This window comes from Eremomyces bilateralis (genome assembly GCF_010015585.1).
Source record: "Eremomyces bilateralis CBS 781.70 unplaced genomic scaffold P152scaffold_40, whole genome shotgun sequence".
NCBI lineage: Eukaryota > Fungi > Ascomycota > Dothideomycetes > Eremomycetales > Eremomycetaceae > Eremomyces > Eremomyces bilateralis.
The window spans coordinates 41616-56319 of record NW_022985106.1 but is presented as its reverse complement, the minus strand read 5'-3'; the positions used below and the strand labels follow the sequence as shown (position 1 = coordinate 56319).

The following is a 14704-nucleotide window of genomic DNA, read 5'->3' as shown; positions in this document are numbered from 1 at the left end:
CTGCTGGGCAGTCGCGGTGGGTGAGAAATCTATCGAACTTGATTGCGCGTGATTGGAGATTGGGTTGGTATATTAGAACAATAAGATTCCTATTGTCTTGCACCATTGGAGATGACTGCAATATCAGTCATATCAATTGGATTCCTCCACGGCAGTCGCGTCTCGGAGCCACCAGAAAAGGAAATGGTAAATACATGCTCATTAGTGCTGACTAGACCAACACCTGGACAGGTGTGATTTGACAGGTGCGAGATGACAGCTCGGTGTGAAGCTTTGGCTGGTGGCTAGTCGAGATTTGACACTTGAGAGGGGATGGGATGCTCGGTGCTCTTTTCCCCTTGGAGTTGCCGAGACGCTAATCCTGTTCCTATCCCCTTGCAGGATCAGACTAACCTAATGGGGATAGCCCCTTTTAGGTCCTTCCTTTCTCTGATTCCCCCTCTCGCTCTCAGCCTCGCGGCCGCCGATCTGTTGCGATATTAATATCAGAGATTAATATTAGAGATTAAATATTGGTGATGATCACCATGTGTCTCACTCATGATATATTGAGAGGATTGCGGAGCGCAGTGATGAAGAGGAAAGGAAGTAGAAGACGATGACGATAACTCATAATTATCGCTCGAGTTGCACTCTCAATCAGTCGACACATCGATCATGTCTTGCTCTTCAAACACCGCCTATCTGCCCAATCTAATCTCCCAATCTCCCACCCCCCAATCCGCTCGCATTACGTCCTCCCTCCTCGTCACCACCACTACACCACCGCCAAATTGACTCCCAAATTGACTCCCAATAGCGCCAACTCGCCAATCCATCCCAGCGGAAATCCTTCCATTCAATTCCCTCCTTCGGACCTTCCCCTCCGCCTGCGCCTCTCCTCACTCCTGCATCCCCGTGCCATGCTTAATCTCATAATCTTACCGTTTCGCAGATCTTGCCGCCGTTGGGTCGTGGCGCTGAGGGACTATTGAACGGCGATGGAGACGTGATCGGCGCGTGGCTGGAACGGTCTGGACACGACAATCGTGAGGAAGGGGGTTCCACCAACGGACGGAAAGGGAATCTTTAGAGACTTGACTCTCAGGATCCATGATAGATCATCTAACCCTTGGGAGAACCCAGCGTAGTCGAAGGGGTGAGCTTCATCACGTGGGCTCCGTGTCCTCGACTGTGTATGTATTTGTAGCAACACAGGGCAGGGCCAGTTAGCCTTAACTGAGTACTCAACCAAAGGTTGCCTTTAAGGCTTTAACGTACTCCACAAGCGAGCGGTCAGCCCCAACCAAACCAAACCAAACCACTTCAATTATAGATGTCTCTACAACGTCGTAATTATATGATGTTCCGATAGAAAAACTAATCTGTAGTAACGGGACGACCTAAAAGACATGTTTCAACCCGATTTCCTGGCTCACTGGTGTTGCGTGGTTAGGTTTGACTCCACGCTCGTAGTGACCACTCGCTTGTGGGGTACGTTAGATACTATATATTCCGTAATTCTATCCCCTTGACGGCCACCGCTACAGTACCGCAAGACTTGACGACATCCAGAAACTGGTTAACCTTGATTTGATTAAATAACACCAATTAAAGAAGGAGGATTCTAACACTCCGTGGTAAAGTTATGTTTCGTTAAACAAAAGGAGGGTATGTAGTTCGAGTTGCAATTGGCCAGAATCTCCGTATTCCACGGACTGTACCAGTTTCTGATTGTTGTCAGGTCTTGCGGTAGTGCTCAACTTCCTCATCCAAACCAGTTTCCACCATCAAACTCAAATTATTTGCCTACACAACGAAATCACATAGATTTTTCGGTGGGAAATTAGAGAAATTATATACTTAGGGCAACATTATGTTACGACTAAGTTTTCCTAATAATTATATGGCTGTCGAAGGGGGCAGTAGTCAGTCACATGGCTAACACTCCTGGTACGACAATACTAGCCTTTAAGCACTGCAGCCATCAAGGGGATACTTCACAACGTATCTCCACACTCGTGATCTATAGACGGTTATATCTATAGATATTGGACGGTCGTTTGAATGGAATAATATTAATGTAATATTATTATTATTCGTCTTATCTTTCCTCCTTCCCTTTTTCCTATGTGAAGACTCCAATCACTACAAATCAAGCTCACTAAATTAACCGGAATGGCAATGGATCAGTACACTGAGCTATGTAGGCACATACTTGAGAGACAGCTAGATTCTAATTGACTATGTCGCTTGTCTTGACGTAAAAGAACATATATTTACATAATATGAGACTAGGAGAGGTAAGGACAGTAAAGGCCTAACAAGACCACTGACAACATCTCGTCAAATCGCCCTCCCATTCAACGACGAGCACTCATATTTTACTATGAAGAGTCTCATAAGCTCGATTAATGTAAGAGTGGGTTAGGAGCAGAAATACTTACCAGACCTCCCTCGTTACGCCGCATAAGAAGCAGCTGCATGCATAACCCTCCCACCCAGATCCAAACACTTCCCAATCTTAAAGTTGTTGCCCCCCCCATCCGCCCACCAGTTATCAATGGTAGACGCGAGGTTGCCACAGTCACCGGGTGAAAAGATGTAGGCCCTCTGCCTGCCATTGCCATAAGCCTTGGGCTGAATCGCAGAGTATCCCGGGTCCAACTTGGGCGCGCGCGAGTTGTCGTAGACATTCAGCTCACGAGAGTTGCCGCTGCAGTCGGAGTTTTGCCACAGGGTGATTACGTAGGCTGAGCCTGGGTTGGCTAGGCTGAGAACGGCGCCGAGGATGGCAATGGTGTTGGGAGTGTAATGCGCATTTTGGAGTGGAGCGGCTGAAGGGTTTAGGATAGTGTAGCTTGAGGTTTCGAGAAGTACGTTTGTGAGTGATAAGTTTGGCTGCAATTATTGGAACCAAATATGAAGTGTTTGAGTGTTTGATGGAGTTGTTGAGAGCAGATAGACAAGCACTTTATATACACTTCAATGTTGCGTGCCTGTGCAGTGTCCGCTGTATCTCACATACGCTCCCACTTGGTCCTCCTATGATTATACACTTTCTTGCCACAAGGTCTGCCGTATTTGAGAATCGGGACTTTACATCTTCTGGTACCGTATATTTCGTATTCTATAGAAGAGTGAGGATGAATCTGACGAGAATTAGTCTGTGATCTTCATATATCCAATTGGTCGAAATCCTCTTGTCCGGTGATCTTGACTAAGAGTCCTGATTCTTAAATGCCGTCAGACTTTGGGGTAGTCAGTGTGGTCCTGGACTTGTTGATTTCTCTAGGTAACGATCGGCTGGACTGGTGCTGTGGTTGTATATAAGTTTTATCCGTCCCTTGTCCTAGATATATAACTGGCTTCTTCTAGCACAGTTCAGAAAGTTATCTTTACACGATTATTTGACCCATTGAACCACTACGATGTAAGCTTAGAAGCGTATTCCGCATTCCAGAGGATAGACACGTCAGTTTGCATTCTGGTTGGTGCAAGAAATCAGCTACACTAACTACAGTATAAATACCTGTCGACCAGTATCAGCTCGTTGCAGATGAAAAAACCGATTGACTGGTTTGGGTAGGTGGAGGTGTTAATCACGTATCGCACATCCTGCATAGCAGTAACACCGATTAGAAAGGGATCGGCTCTCAGATATCTTTAGCACTTTGGATCTTTGCTTAGACGTCCTGACATTATATAGCAACTATGTAGTGGTCCTTGTGGGCCCTAGGAGACCGGCTGCGGTGCAGTGACATACCGAACATTGAAACAACGGGAATCGGTAGATCTTTCCTTGGATAACTTCCCTGTCTCGACCGATCCGTTGCGACCGTAGGCGGTGACCGATTGGGTTGTTCCTTTGTTGCATGATTCCTGTATCAGGTCTCGGAGACTTGTGACTGGTGATGAAGCTGCCAGCGCAGATTGAAAAGCCTCCACTTGCAATGGACGGGAAAGTCCACTTACAAGGGACGGAAAAGTCTACACTGACAAGGGACGGAAAAGTCTACACTTGTAATGGATGGAAAAGTCTACACTTGTAAGGGATGGAAAAGTCTACACTTGTAAGGGATGGATGCAAATGGGAAGACGGATACGGCAGAAGGGCTCGCTGTCTTTTGTCTTGTAGACGTGAGTAGTCTCCGCCTATTATCCATTCGACATGGCCTCAAACCAGTGCATAGCGATGAAGTCCTCTCTTGATATGCCCAAGGAATATCAAATGTCCAATTCATAAGGTAGTAAAGTCATTAGCTCTCTCCAGGTAGCCGGCTTGCTTCAGAAGTTGAGGTTCAATGTTAGTCTCTGAGGATCAAGTGTCAACTGCCAACATCACATCCACAATCCGAAACAATCCTCCAACGTCTTGCACTCATCAACCGGACCTCCACCTTACTTCCCTTCGTTCCCCCTACCCTCCACCCTCATCCACCCATTCGCCTTCCCCTTCCCCTCCTCCTCCTCCTCTCCCCTCTCCACCCCCGTCGTCCCAACCACCAACCCCTCCCCCCCAACCCCCTCCTCCATCATCTCCTCCACCCACTTTCCATCCAACACCTCCCACTCCGCCCCCTTGATCCGCTCCACCAAACACCCCCGCACCTTATCAATATACGCGCTCGGCAACCGGTGCGTCCACCCCTGCATGTACGTCGTCGGCGTCGCCCCCCCGAAGAACGCTAGCGCCGTGCCGTGACTATACGTGCCGAACGAGGGCGTGTACGCGGCGTCGGGCGTGGTGGTAGGGCTGCTCGCGCCGTTCTCTCGGCCCGCAGACGGGAGCTCGGTCCCCTGACGACCCACCGGCATCGCGGATGGCGGTGGTGTTTGCGACGTCGACCGCGGCGGCAACGACACCGGCGCGCGTCCCGCGGTATCCGCGCGCGTCCCGACGACCAACAACTGATACAGATTGCGCCCGACGTTGCTGATCTCATCCCAGCGGTCGACGAAGCCGACCCCCTCGGCGCGGCACAGCCACGCAACATCCCATGCCAGCAGGGCGGCGCCCTCGACGAAGTTCTTGAACGCGGACGGGTCGGACTTGTGGAGCTCGGGGAGGGATTTGTCGAGGAAGAGAAGGCGGGGGACGGGGGTGTCGCGGGGGGTTTTGGCAGCGGTGGTGGTGGAGGCGGAGGGGGAGGTGGTGGGGATAGTGCCGGGGAAGGGGATGACGGTGGCGCGGTAGGAGGAGTTGGGGTGGAGGATGGTGGGAAGGGGGTAGTCGCGGTGGGGGAGGGTAATTTCGGCGGGGAGGCGGAGGCCGAGGTAGTGGGAGGCGCGGACGGTGAGGTAGGCGAGGTGGGTGAGGGAGGCGGTGAGGCGGTGGGGGTCGGCAGCTGGGGGAGATTAGTTGAGTACTTTCTCGGAAGATGTAGAGAGTCAATAGAAGAAAATTTAGGTCATACCGGTCATATCTCGCAAATCCCACACCTTCATCCCTCCCACCGTCCACTCCTCCCTCACCGCCCCATCCCTCCCCCGCCTTCTCTTCCGCCTCAACCCCGCCAACTCCCCCAACTCCCGACACAGCACCCGTCTCGCCCCTACCGCCGCCCTCATCACGGCCGTCCCCTTCACCTCCCCCCGCCCTCCCCCCCGCCTCCCTTCCTCCACCGCCCCATCCTCCCTCTTCCCCAACCCATGTCGCGCGCTCTCCCCATCCCCCCGCCGCCGTCGCAACCCCTCCCGCCGCCGGTCCACCTCCCGACGCATCCCCTCCACCTCCCGCTTTAGCCCGTCCGCCCGCCGCCGCGCCTCCCCCGCCCGCTCGTCCGCCTCCCGGATCTCCACTCGCAACCGCCGATACCCCTCCGCGCGCGCAGCCTCGTTCATGTCGATGAACCCGGCTCCCCCACCCCCTCCTCCGCCGGCACCGTCACCTAGGACGCTAACGTTCCCGCTCAGCGCGAGGTTGAGGTTCCCCGGTGCAAGGTCCGTGGCGGACTGTGAGGTGTGCGGGGCGAGCACGGCGTCGATGCGGGTGCGTAGGGCGTCGTTGGAGAGGAGGATGCTGGCGAGGGAGAGGCGATGGGGGTGGAGGGCGGAGGCGACGCAAGTAGGGCAGTGGTAGGGGCGGGGGGAGGAGGTGGAGGGGTCGTGGTGGCAGAGTTGGCAGGGCATCGTGATCGTTGAGAGAGGTTGTGAGTGGTGTTGCTATGGTGTTGAGAGTGTGGTGAGGTGTGGGTGGTCGAGTAAGGTCGAGGTCGTAACTCGAGGTTGGATAGATACCGGCTGAAGGGCGGTGAGACCATGGAACCTTTGAGAGATGGCTTCAAATGAGGGGATAAATAGGAAGATCGAGGTTATAAGTGAGAGAGAGGAACATGTTGGCAGCGTAGGGTTAGTCGTAGGAATACTGTGGTGATGGGTGTTGAGAGTCCCATGTATTCTGTCGTATTATAGTCACCCACATACACAGACGTCAAGGCACCGAGCGACTTGCTTGCGTATTGGAGTGATGAGTTGCAGTCGGAGTTAATGAGATGGCGTAGGTGTTAATGCCGAAGGAACTTAACGGGCGGCTAAGTCCCTCTTAACCTCCGAACAATAACGAATCCCAATAAGGTACCAACACGCACAATACCATCATCCGTATACTGTCACTCAAGCCGGTAACATTGTACAAATCTTCACCGTTACACCACAAACACACCCACGAACACATCTCGAACACCCCTCCCTCTTCCTCCTCATGATTCCTTTATAAAAATCCTCTGGCCGCCTCCGAATTCCTCATCGTCTCGCCATCCCCCGCACCCCCCTCCCCCACCCTGATCCGGTACAGATTGGAAAGAGAGCAACCAATATGGCTTCCTCGAGCTCTTCGTTGGCAACGGCCGGCTTGCTGCAGCGCCAGTTGAAGCAGATGCAAGAGGATAAGGACATTCCCGGCATCAGCTGTGGTCTGGTAGACGATAACGTCTTTGACTGGGAGGTCATGCTGATGATCAATGAGGACTGCAAGCACTATGGCGGTATGTATCCTCTTGACAACCTAGGCGGTGTTGCCATGTGCCTTATAAACAGCAGTTGGATCGGTACTTGGTGCAAGAATAAGTTGCTAACCGTTGTCTATTACTACCATCGCAGGCGGTTTCTTCCGAGCTCGCCTCTCATTCCCGAGAGAATATCCCCTAATGCCACCGAAGATGAAGTTCGAAACCCCCATCTGGCACCCCAACAGTATGTCGTTCACCCCACCCCCCTCTTTCGTCCCCCCCTTCCCGCATACCTCTCTATTACTCACCACCACCAGTTTACCCCAATGGTGAAGTCTGCATCTCCATCCTCCACCCCCCAGAAGAAGACAAATACGGCTACGAATCCGCCGCCGAGCGCTGGAGCCCTGTCCAGACCCCGGAGACCATCCTGCTGTCCGTCATCAGCATGCTGTCCAGCCCCAACGACGAGAGCCCCGCCAACGTCGAGGCCGCTCGCATGTGGCGCGACGATCCGCCCGAGTTCAAAAAGCGCGTGCGGAAGTGCGTGCGGGATAGTCAGGAGAGCTTTTGATGGGCCGATGACGATCAGTGCTCCAAGATGGTCGTGCTGGAGTGATGGTGAGAGGTTTTTGCTATGCATTTCTGCGTTGCCGCTCCGTCAATATTATCGGAGAACTAAGGCGATTAGGTAATTGGATCGGAAGGTGGTGATCCGCACCAAGCGAATGGGTCTGGAATTGCAATGACGGCGCTAGGTCTACCTCTCGTATACATATCTTACTTATGCAGTCGAACGAGTCACGCCGAATACAATCGAATACGAATGATATATGGATTACCGTACCTTACATGTCTGTATCCGCTGCTCTAGAACTAGATTCGACACGCCCAACACCTGTTCGTCAATAGGCCAGAAAGCTCCCAAACCGCCTACTAATCACTTAGGTTTATGATCATACCCTGAATCAGTCGTTGAATCCCCATATTGATATCTGAGTCCCTGTCACTCCTAAAATCCGCCATCATACCGATTCCTCCCAATAACCGCCGCATCTGCTGGTCTTTCTTCAAGTTATTATACGACTGAATCCCGAAAAGCATATCTACGATTATTCAATCGACTCATAAAAACGAGAAAACGCACCAAAGCACTGTGAACTTTGGCTATAGAACCCTTGTGAGAGATGAAGAGAAGAATACACTGCAGAACCCCTTAAACGCCTTCACAGGTCTTGCGGCTCTGACTTCCGGCTCTTCTTCTCCGCACAGGAAGTCCCCTTTCCTTTGACCTTGAGTACTGCGAAGCGTTTATCCGACTTTTCACGAGTTATGACTGGGTAGTTGGAGTGGGTTATGGGAACTGGCGACAAATGTGGATGAATACGAAGAGCACTTTGAATGGCAAGGCAGGTGTGGGGTTAGGTCCGGTGCTCAGTTGCTTACGTGACACAGTTTGAGAACCCTTACCACAGAAGATTAGGTACCTAGCCACGAAGTGGACTATTCCCGTTTGATAAGAATCTCAATTGGGTGGTCACTCGTCGATAATAATCTTGTGCCACCGAAGGCTTGTCAAAGCGTAATCAGAACTCCACGTTTCCATTTCAAAGAACCCTTCTAACCACAACCCCCTCTACTGATCAATCGCAAACCGATCCAAGAACTTAAACGTCCGCAACCCCTCCTTGAACGCCTCCGTAATGTTCCCAGCCGCAGTATACACCCCCGGCCCGCTTACGATCCCCGCCGCCTTCCCCACACTACTCGTCCGACCAAGCAGCGCCACCGGCTTTCCGTACCGATACGCATCAACGACGATCTGCACCGGCCGACCGGCCGGGAAGAGCGTCGACCCGGTTGAGTTGGAGAACACCTTCGCCGCGCCTTCGGTGACGATGACGCCGTCGAACGCCGTCGCGTCCGCCCCGGAGTAGGTCACGTCGACGCCGGCCTGAAGCGACTCCGCGACGACCACGACGTCCACGCCGGAGGAGGCGAAGCTGGTGCTGAAATCTGGGTCGGAGCCGACACTCGAGGTGCTGGTGAGGACGCCGACTTTCAGGCCGTCGAGCTTGCGCAGGGGGGTGCCGACCGTCCCGATGTCGGTCGTCTTGTTGTCGTGGTAGTAGGTCGGATCGGGGGCGGGCGCCTCCATTCCGAGGGCCTTGGCGACGCGCTGGGCAACTTCGTGGCTGGCGCGGTTCAGCTGGATCAGGACGTTTTCCTTGACGATCTGGCTCTTGAGCATACTGGTCTCGAATCGGATGCCGTTGATGAGGAATTGCTGCTCCGCGGGGACGAGCGAGTTGAAGAAGAGGCGCGGCTGGGACCAGACGTCGGCGAAGGTGGAAGAGACGGAGCGGACGAGGCGGCCGGTGGTGGTGCGGCCAGGGGCGGTGAAGAATCCGCGGCCTTGCTGTTGGTTGGCTTGCTTCGGGGAGCCGCCGTTGAGCGTGTTGGGACTGTAGGCGGCGGTGTTCAGAGGGAGGAACATTTGTGCTATGATCGGTCAGATGGGAACCAGAATGATATCCGGCAAAACGAACCTTGACCGTCCCTGTTGTTATTATGAATCGGGACTCGTGGTCGGTTGATCGGGAGCTGCTCGAAGTTCGGACCACCGTGTCGGTTGAGCTGCGTATCGAGATAGGAGAAGATTCGTCCCTGCAGAAGCGGATCGTCGGTAAAGTCCACACCACGGACAATATGCCCAGGTTGGAACATGATCTGCTCGGTTTCCGCGAAGTAGTTGGTCGGATTCTTGTTCAACGTCAATTTTCCTAGCGGGGTCACTGGAACTAGGTCTTCCGGAACCAGCTTCGAGGAATCCAAAAGATCGAAGCCGAATCGAAGCTCGTCCTCTTCTTCCATGATTTGGACACCGAACTACAATTGTCAGCATGGATACTCCTGAAGGATACTCAATACGAGCCACTCACCTCCCATTCTGGATACCGTTCCGCTTCGATCGCCTCCCACAGGTCTTGGCGATGGTAATCCGGGTTCTTGCCCGCAATCGCCTGCGCTTCCTCCCACAAAAGACTCGCTTTACCCTGGAGGGTCTTCCAGTGGAACTTGACCAGCTTCGTCTTGCCGTCGTCGGTGACGAAACGGAACGTGTGTACGCCGAATCCGTCCATGTGCCGGAACGATCTCACGATGCCATGCCCGGACATGGCCCAGAACAGCGTGTGCATGGCGCTCGGCTGCTGGCTGAAGAAATCCCACGCGGTGTCGTGCGCGGTGGCCGCCTGGGGGATCTCGCGGTCAGGCTCGGGCTTGACCGCATGGATGAGGTCGGGGAATTTGATCGCATCTTGGATAAAGAAGATGGGGATGTTGTTTCCGACGATGTCTAGAGGAGTCAGTGGGATATGGAAGCTATGGGATATTCGGTCCTACCGAAGTTGCCTTCGTCGGTGTACAGTCTCACCGCGAAGCCATGGACGTCACGCGCGGTGTCAGCGCTCCCTCTGCTTCCAGCAACGGTGGAAAATCGAACGAAAGCCGGCGTCTTCTTTCCCTTGGCTGAGAGGAACGAAGAGGCGGTAATATTGGAGTAATCACCGTAGGATTCAAATACCCCATGTGCACCTAAAAGAATGTGAGTAATGCAATTTTTATTTTACCCTCATCAACGTACCAGCTCCTCTGGCGTGCACCGCTCGTTCTGGAACCCTGGTCGATTATCAGTGGGTGGCGCACTTAAGCTTGTTTTGGCTCGTATTCCACCATACCTCTCATGATCGAAATGCTGGATTTTCTGGCGGAATATAAAATCCTCCAAAAGAGTCGGTCCTCTTTCGCCGGCGCTCAAACTTTCTTGATCCTCGATGGGCCCGCCAGCATCGCTTGTGAGATATACATCCGTATCATTGAGTTCGAACTGGCCCATAAAATCTGTTGTATCGGTAGGAATATCTCGGGCTTGTAGATGGTGGTCTGCTGGAGCGTCCCGAATATCCATCTCACCACCCATGTATGGACATGCTGCTAGAACAGCAGTGGCGTACGCGACACCCGCAATGCTGAGTGTAACGCGCATTCTGGGACGTGAATAGAAGGAACAATGTCAAGGAAAGCCACCACCTGAGATCTCCACGGGGGCCTGACGTTTATATGGAGGAAAGTACCTGTGGACTGGATGCGAACTAAACGAATAACGATGTATTATTGGTAGACTAGGTCCCATGTACAACTGCATTGAAATCAACGTTACTCACTATCCCGGAATCAGGTTGGCACAATTCAGGTATCTGCCGATACGTCGGGTATGCCTGTCTACCAAGTGGGACAGGAAAGTACTCAAGTGAGGTGAATTCCATGGCAGTGGGAACTGTGTGACCGGTGACAGACCAAAGTGACAGTAGCGTTTGTCATCGTTCATATCTAGACCATTGTATCGATGCCAATCCCTTGGTTCGGTACTGAAGCCATTAGCTGTACAACGGCATCGGCGCCGAGCACAGAAATCGAATGATCCTTCGAATCTCCGACGCTCGTCTTCTATGATCAGCGATATGCGGGGATTGTGCACAGCGCGAATGACGCGACGGTCAAGAGCGACTTCAAGGTCGTCAATTGCAGGGCAAAACGGCTCCACGCATCTTGGGCGCTAAAATGAATGTGACGTATAATAATGACCAGGGGGTGGACTCGAGGCCAATGGCCAAGGCGAATTGAAAACACCTCAAATAAACTTGTTGTTTAACGTGCTACCTAACACTCGGAAGCAATAATATTGGCACGTCTTGCATCTGGAACAAGGATGTAGGGATTAGGGATGTTGAGGTTGAAGCTGTTGAGCATGCACATGTACCGAACATATCACCACCATATACTCGAGCCAATAAGGCTCATGCCAATCGTCAGCTTCAATTGCCGGCGTTACTAGCATTGTATCGATGGACTTACTATAAATCGAGCTAAGGACGTTGGAAATTAACGATGACTTGGGTGCCCTAGCTCGTGTCTGAGATTGTATATAAGAATTGAACTACCTTTCCCGTCAAAGAGATCGACAAAGGCGACTGAGAGTGCAACTTCTGAGCTCGGACTGGGCCGAGTTGCGATGTTTCCCCACCTGATCTCGGCAACATGTGCGGCAGGGCCTGAAGTCTTAGAAGAGGAAGTGGAGAGTTGGAATATCGGAATATTGGGATATACCAAGACGCCAGCATAATGACGGAATTCCCATGATCGAATCAATACCCTGTCAATACGGAGGGGCAATGGGATTCGAGCAGTGATATCTGTAAGCGACCGTGATGACAAGACCTACGCTGCAGACTGGGGACTTGGAGATAGGCGAGAGATTACTGAGAGTGAGGTGATATCCGAGCGGTTGGGTTCGCGATGGCCTGAGACAACGGAATTTCACAAGGATCTAGGGGAGGTCGAGGAGTGGATGATGTCTCGTCGACAATTTGGTGACCAAGCAGTCGGACTCTGTCGGAGGCTTGGACGGATGGACTAACCCAGTGGAGTGGAGGAAATGTGGTCTAGAGTTCCAGATGAGCTAAGCATAAGATTCGGGATAGAATCCGAGTTTCCGATGAATAATTGAGGATAGGATAAAAAAATGAGAACTAACTAAAGGACGTTAATTGTTAGTATTCCCTAAATCTAGCGTTGAAGGGAATCTTGAAGCTGAGATGAAATCACATTGGATGCCACAGCCCACAACACGTGTGTCGATAGTCCACTTCCAGAGTGATGAGAGTGTTCGCAGATGGGACTGCCTCCATAATCCATTCCAGGACTTTCAGTTATCCTATATCTAATAATGTTTGCAATCCAATGTTGAACGTTTCGTCGGATCACCATCTGGCTGCTGCCTGCCACAGCCTCACCAGCCTATGCTTCCTCGTAATCTTAATCCGATCCTTCATGTAGCCTGTAGGACGCGTCAACATCGTAACAAAGTCTGTCGCTGCTCAGAAATACGCTCCTGTATGTTTGTCTGTGTAATTTTAATGTGCTATCAACTTTGTCGAACGTCATCAGAAACCTTTGCGTTGCAATCTGCTTACATCGTGCTTGATCATGCGTGTGGAGTGGCGTTGGATAGCCCCACTGGCGGTTGCACTTCCAGCCTGCTTTGCTGCAGTAAAGATTCCGCTTGGCTCGGAACTTCGGAGGGTGTCTGGTCCTACCAACAATCGTAAAGCCCCTCAGTTTGGAGAAGAGATTTCTTGGGAACCCGTAGAGGGAGGTACGCACCAGCTGGCTCTAGGAATCGACTCCGAACATGAGCATCGTCAACTACTCAACGTACGGCTCAGAGAAGGTGTCTCGCACGCCATGCACTGACAAGGCATACAGGATGTGACATACGTTCTCTATGGCTTCAACTTGTCCATTTGAGACCCCCCGCAGTCAGTCATGATCGCCCTCTCCATCGAATCAAACCATTTGATGATCCAATCCGCCAACTGTCCCGACAAGCTGTGTTCATATGGACGGAATGGTCTCAACTCCACCTTGTCAACGAGCTTCAAACCAACCACTAAAACCTTCCAGATTTTCGGATGGGTACTGTGGAATGGGATCCACGCGAAAGAGACGATTAGCATTGCCGATCTCACGCTCCCGGACGTCCCGTTCCTCTTTGCGGAACGGATCCGTTACCTGGAATATGTTGGGTGGTATTTTGGCTACAGCGGAGTGCTTGGACTGGCACCGAACTCCCCCCGTGGACAATGCTCAAAGAGAGCGGGTTGATTGACAAGGCGGTCATCGGGCTCAAGTTCCCCTCTGGTCCATTGGACTTTGATACCGTCAACCAGCGAGATGATGGCGAGTTGACGTTGGGGAGCATCTCCCCCAATTTGCCGACGGGCCGTTCATTGATCTTTCCCTGGCTGGCGGCAATCAAGCAATGGCATGGGCCACGCCTCTCAGCTCGTTGACATATGAGAATAGGACCTACGAATGGCACGAGGCGATGCCTTCTTCCAGTATCGCCGTCCTGGCGAGCGCAGATCCATTCATCTCCCTGCCACCTGAGTTGCGTGGCCTGCTCTTCGCGCAAATTTACCATAATATTACTGGAATGGTAGGCGGACAACCGGAGTTTCCGTGCGAGATGCGCCTTGACATGGCAGACGTCACGCTTGAACTCGGCGAAGGCGACATGGCGCACAATCTCACGCTCTCGCCGTATGATTATACGTTCAAGGTGTATAGGTCCTCAGAAGATATTGAGGTCTGTGTCTTTGGCGTGTTGAGGAGCCACGCCAGCCAGGTTGCTTTGGGATGGCCGTTCCTACGACGATTCTATACCATCCTTGATTGGGATGAAAGGAGAATTCGATGTGAGTGTGCTCCAACCGAGTTCGACCATGTTGTCTAACGGTTTTAGTCGTACCCAAGTCGGATCCAGAATAGGGACTGCCTGGGGTCCTGTTATTCCTCGTCTTCAAGATTCGTTTGCTTTTAATTGAAAAAATCTTCGAGGTTGGATTCTATCAAAGAAACCATCGTGTATACTGCCTGTCCGTGTGATGATGATTGCAAAGGCGGCCAGGCAACAGCATAATTTTTTGAAAAACAACCTCCAACAAAGGAGGGGTTGAAAGACTGCCAGGGGATACTGATCTAGCCGGCTACTTGCCTAATATCAACCGAATATGCATTGTTGGCGGAGACGAAATCTGGTATGTCATAGTCGTAGTGATACCATCGTGATTGGTTCTAGGAGAGCTTCGAGCTAATAATATATATGCATGCAAGCATAGATGAAGAGGGGATGATTGACTTCCTTGCCCGGA

The 14704-nt window shown here is 52.1% G+C and overlaps 5 protein-coding genes across 5 annotated transcripts; 3 read left to right on the top strand and 2 right to left on the bottom strand.

Annotated features, from left to right (window-relative positions):
• Positions 1-4155: 4155 nt before the first annotated feature.
• P152DRAFT_499247 (uncharacterized protein) lies at positions 4156-6454 on the bottom strand. Its single transcript, XM_033682293.1, has 2 exons — positions 5397-6454; positions 4156-5327 (listed from the first exon to the last, which is right to left on the bottom strand). Exons 1-2 carry the CDS (start codon positions 6109-6111, stop codon positions 4381-4383), a joined length of 1662 nt encoding a protein of 553 aa, XP_033529831.1. The 5' UTR covers positions 6112-6454; the 3' UTR covers positions 4156-4380.
• A 91-nt stretch (positions 6455-6545) lies between these two features.
• P152DRAFT_462773 (ubiquitin-conjugating enzyme) lies at positions 6546-7764 on the top strand. The gene is made up of 3 exons (XM_033680411.1): positions 6546-6965; positions 7081-7173; positions 7247-7764. Exons 1-3 carry the CDS (start codon positions 6797-6799, stop codon positions 7501-7503), a joined length of 519 nt encoding a protein of 172 aa, XP_033529830.1. The 5' UTR covers positions 6546-6796; the 3' UTR covers positions 7504-7764.
• Positions 7765-8299: 535 nt separating this feature from the next.
• Positions 8300-11065, bottom strand: P152DRAFT_251873 (mycelial catalase Cat1). The gene is made up of 6 exons (XM_033674714.1): positions 10670-11065; positions 10576-10610; positions 10335-10526; positions 9872-10287; positions 9479-9818; positions 8300-9431 (listed from the first exon to the last, which is right to left on the bottom strand). The coding sequence occupies exons 1-6, from the start codon at positions 10975-10977 to the stop codon at positions 8566-8568; spliced, it is 2157 nt and encodes a 718-aa protein (XP_033529829.1). The 5' UTR covers positions 10978-11065; the 3' UTR covers positions 8300-8565.
• A 1803-nt stretch (positions 11066-12868) lies between these two features.
• P152DRAFT_251954 (uncharacterized protein) lies at positions 12869-13634 on the top strand. Its single transcript, XM_033674715.1, has 3 exons — positions 12869-13146; positions 13257-13401; positions 13455-13634. Coding segments are annotated over exons 1-3 (315 nt in total). The 5' UTR covers positions 12869-12977; the 3' UTR covers positions 13456-13634.
• Positions 13457-14536, top strand: P152DRAFT_252090 (uncharacterized protein). Its single transcript, XM_033674716.1, has 2 exons — positions 13457-14248; positions 14296-14536. Exons 1-2 carry the CDS (start codon positions 13813-13815, stop codon positions 14319-14321), a joined length of 462 nt encoding a protein of 153 aa, XP_033529827.1. The 5' UTR covers positions 13457-13812; the 3' UTR covers positions 14322-14536.
• The last annotated feature ends 168 nt before the right edge of the window (positions 14537-14704 follow it).

Excerpts from the sequence above, each read along its gene's own strand:
- P152DRAFT_499247 (XM_033682293.1), bottom strand. The coding sequence starts at position 6,111 with ATGCCCTGCCAACTCTGCCACCACGACCCCTCCACCTCCTCCCCCCGC. Across the intron at positions 5,328-5,396 it reads GGATTTGCGAGATATGACCG|CTGCCGACCCCCACCGCCTC; the intron begins GTATGACCTAAA and ends AATCTCCCCCAG.
- P152DRAFT_251954 (XM_033674715.1), top strand. The coding sequence starts at position 12,978 with ATGCGTGTGGAGTGGCGTTGGATAGCCCCACTGGCGGTTGCACTTCCA. Across the intron at positions 13,147-13,256 it reads TTGGGAACCCGTAGAGGGAG|GATGTGACATACGTTCTCTA; the intron begins GTACGCACCAGC and ends CAAGGCATACAG.
- P152DRAFT_462773 (XM_033680411.1), top strand. The coding sequence starts at position 6,797 with ATGGCTTCCTCGAGCTCTTCGTTGGCAACGGCCGGCTTGCTGCAGCGC. Across the intron at positions 6,966-7,080 it reads GGACTGCAAGCACTATGGCG|GCGGTTTCTTCCGAGCTCGC; the intron begins GTATGTATCCTC and ends CTACCATCGCAG. Across the intron at positions 7,174-7,246 it reads CCCCATCTGGCACCCCAACA|TTTACCCCAATGGTGAAGTC; the intron begins GTATGTCGTTCA and ends CACCACCACCAG.
- P152DRAFT_251873 (XM_033674714.1), bottom strand. The coding sequence starts at position 10,977 with ATGCGCGTTACACTCAGCATTGCGGGTGTCGCGTACGCCACTGCTGTT. Across the intron at positions 9,819-9,871 it reads AACGGTATCCAGAATGGGAG|TTCGGTGTCCAAATCATGGA; the intron begins GTGAGTGGCTCG and ends TGACAATTGTAG. Across the intron at positions 9,432-9,478 it reads TAACAACAGGGACGGTCAAG|CACAAATGTTCCTCCCTCTG; the intron begins GTTCGTTTTGCC and ends GACCGATCATAG.
- P152DRAFT_252090 (XM_033674716.1), top strand. The coding sequence starts at position 13,813 with ATGGCATGGGCCACGCCTCTCAGCTCGTTGACATATGAGAATAGGACC. Across the intron at positions 14,249-14,295 it reads GGATGAAAGGAGAATTCGAT|TCGTACCCAAGTCGGATCCA; the intron begins GTGAGTGTGCTC and ends TAACGGTTTTAG.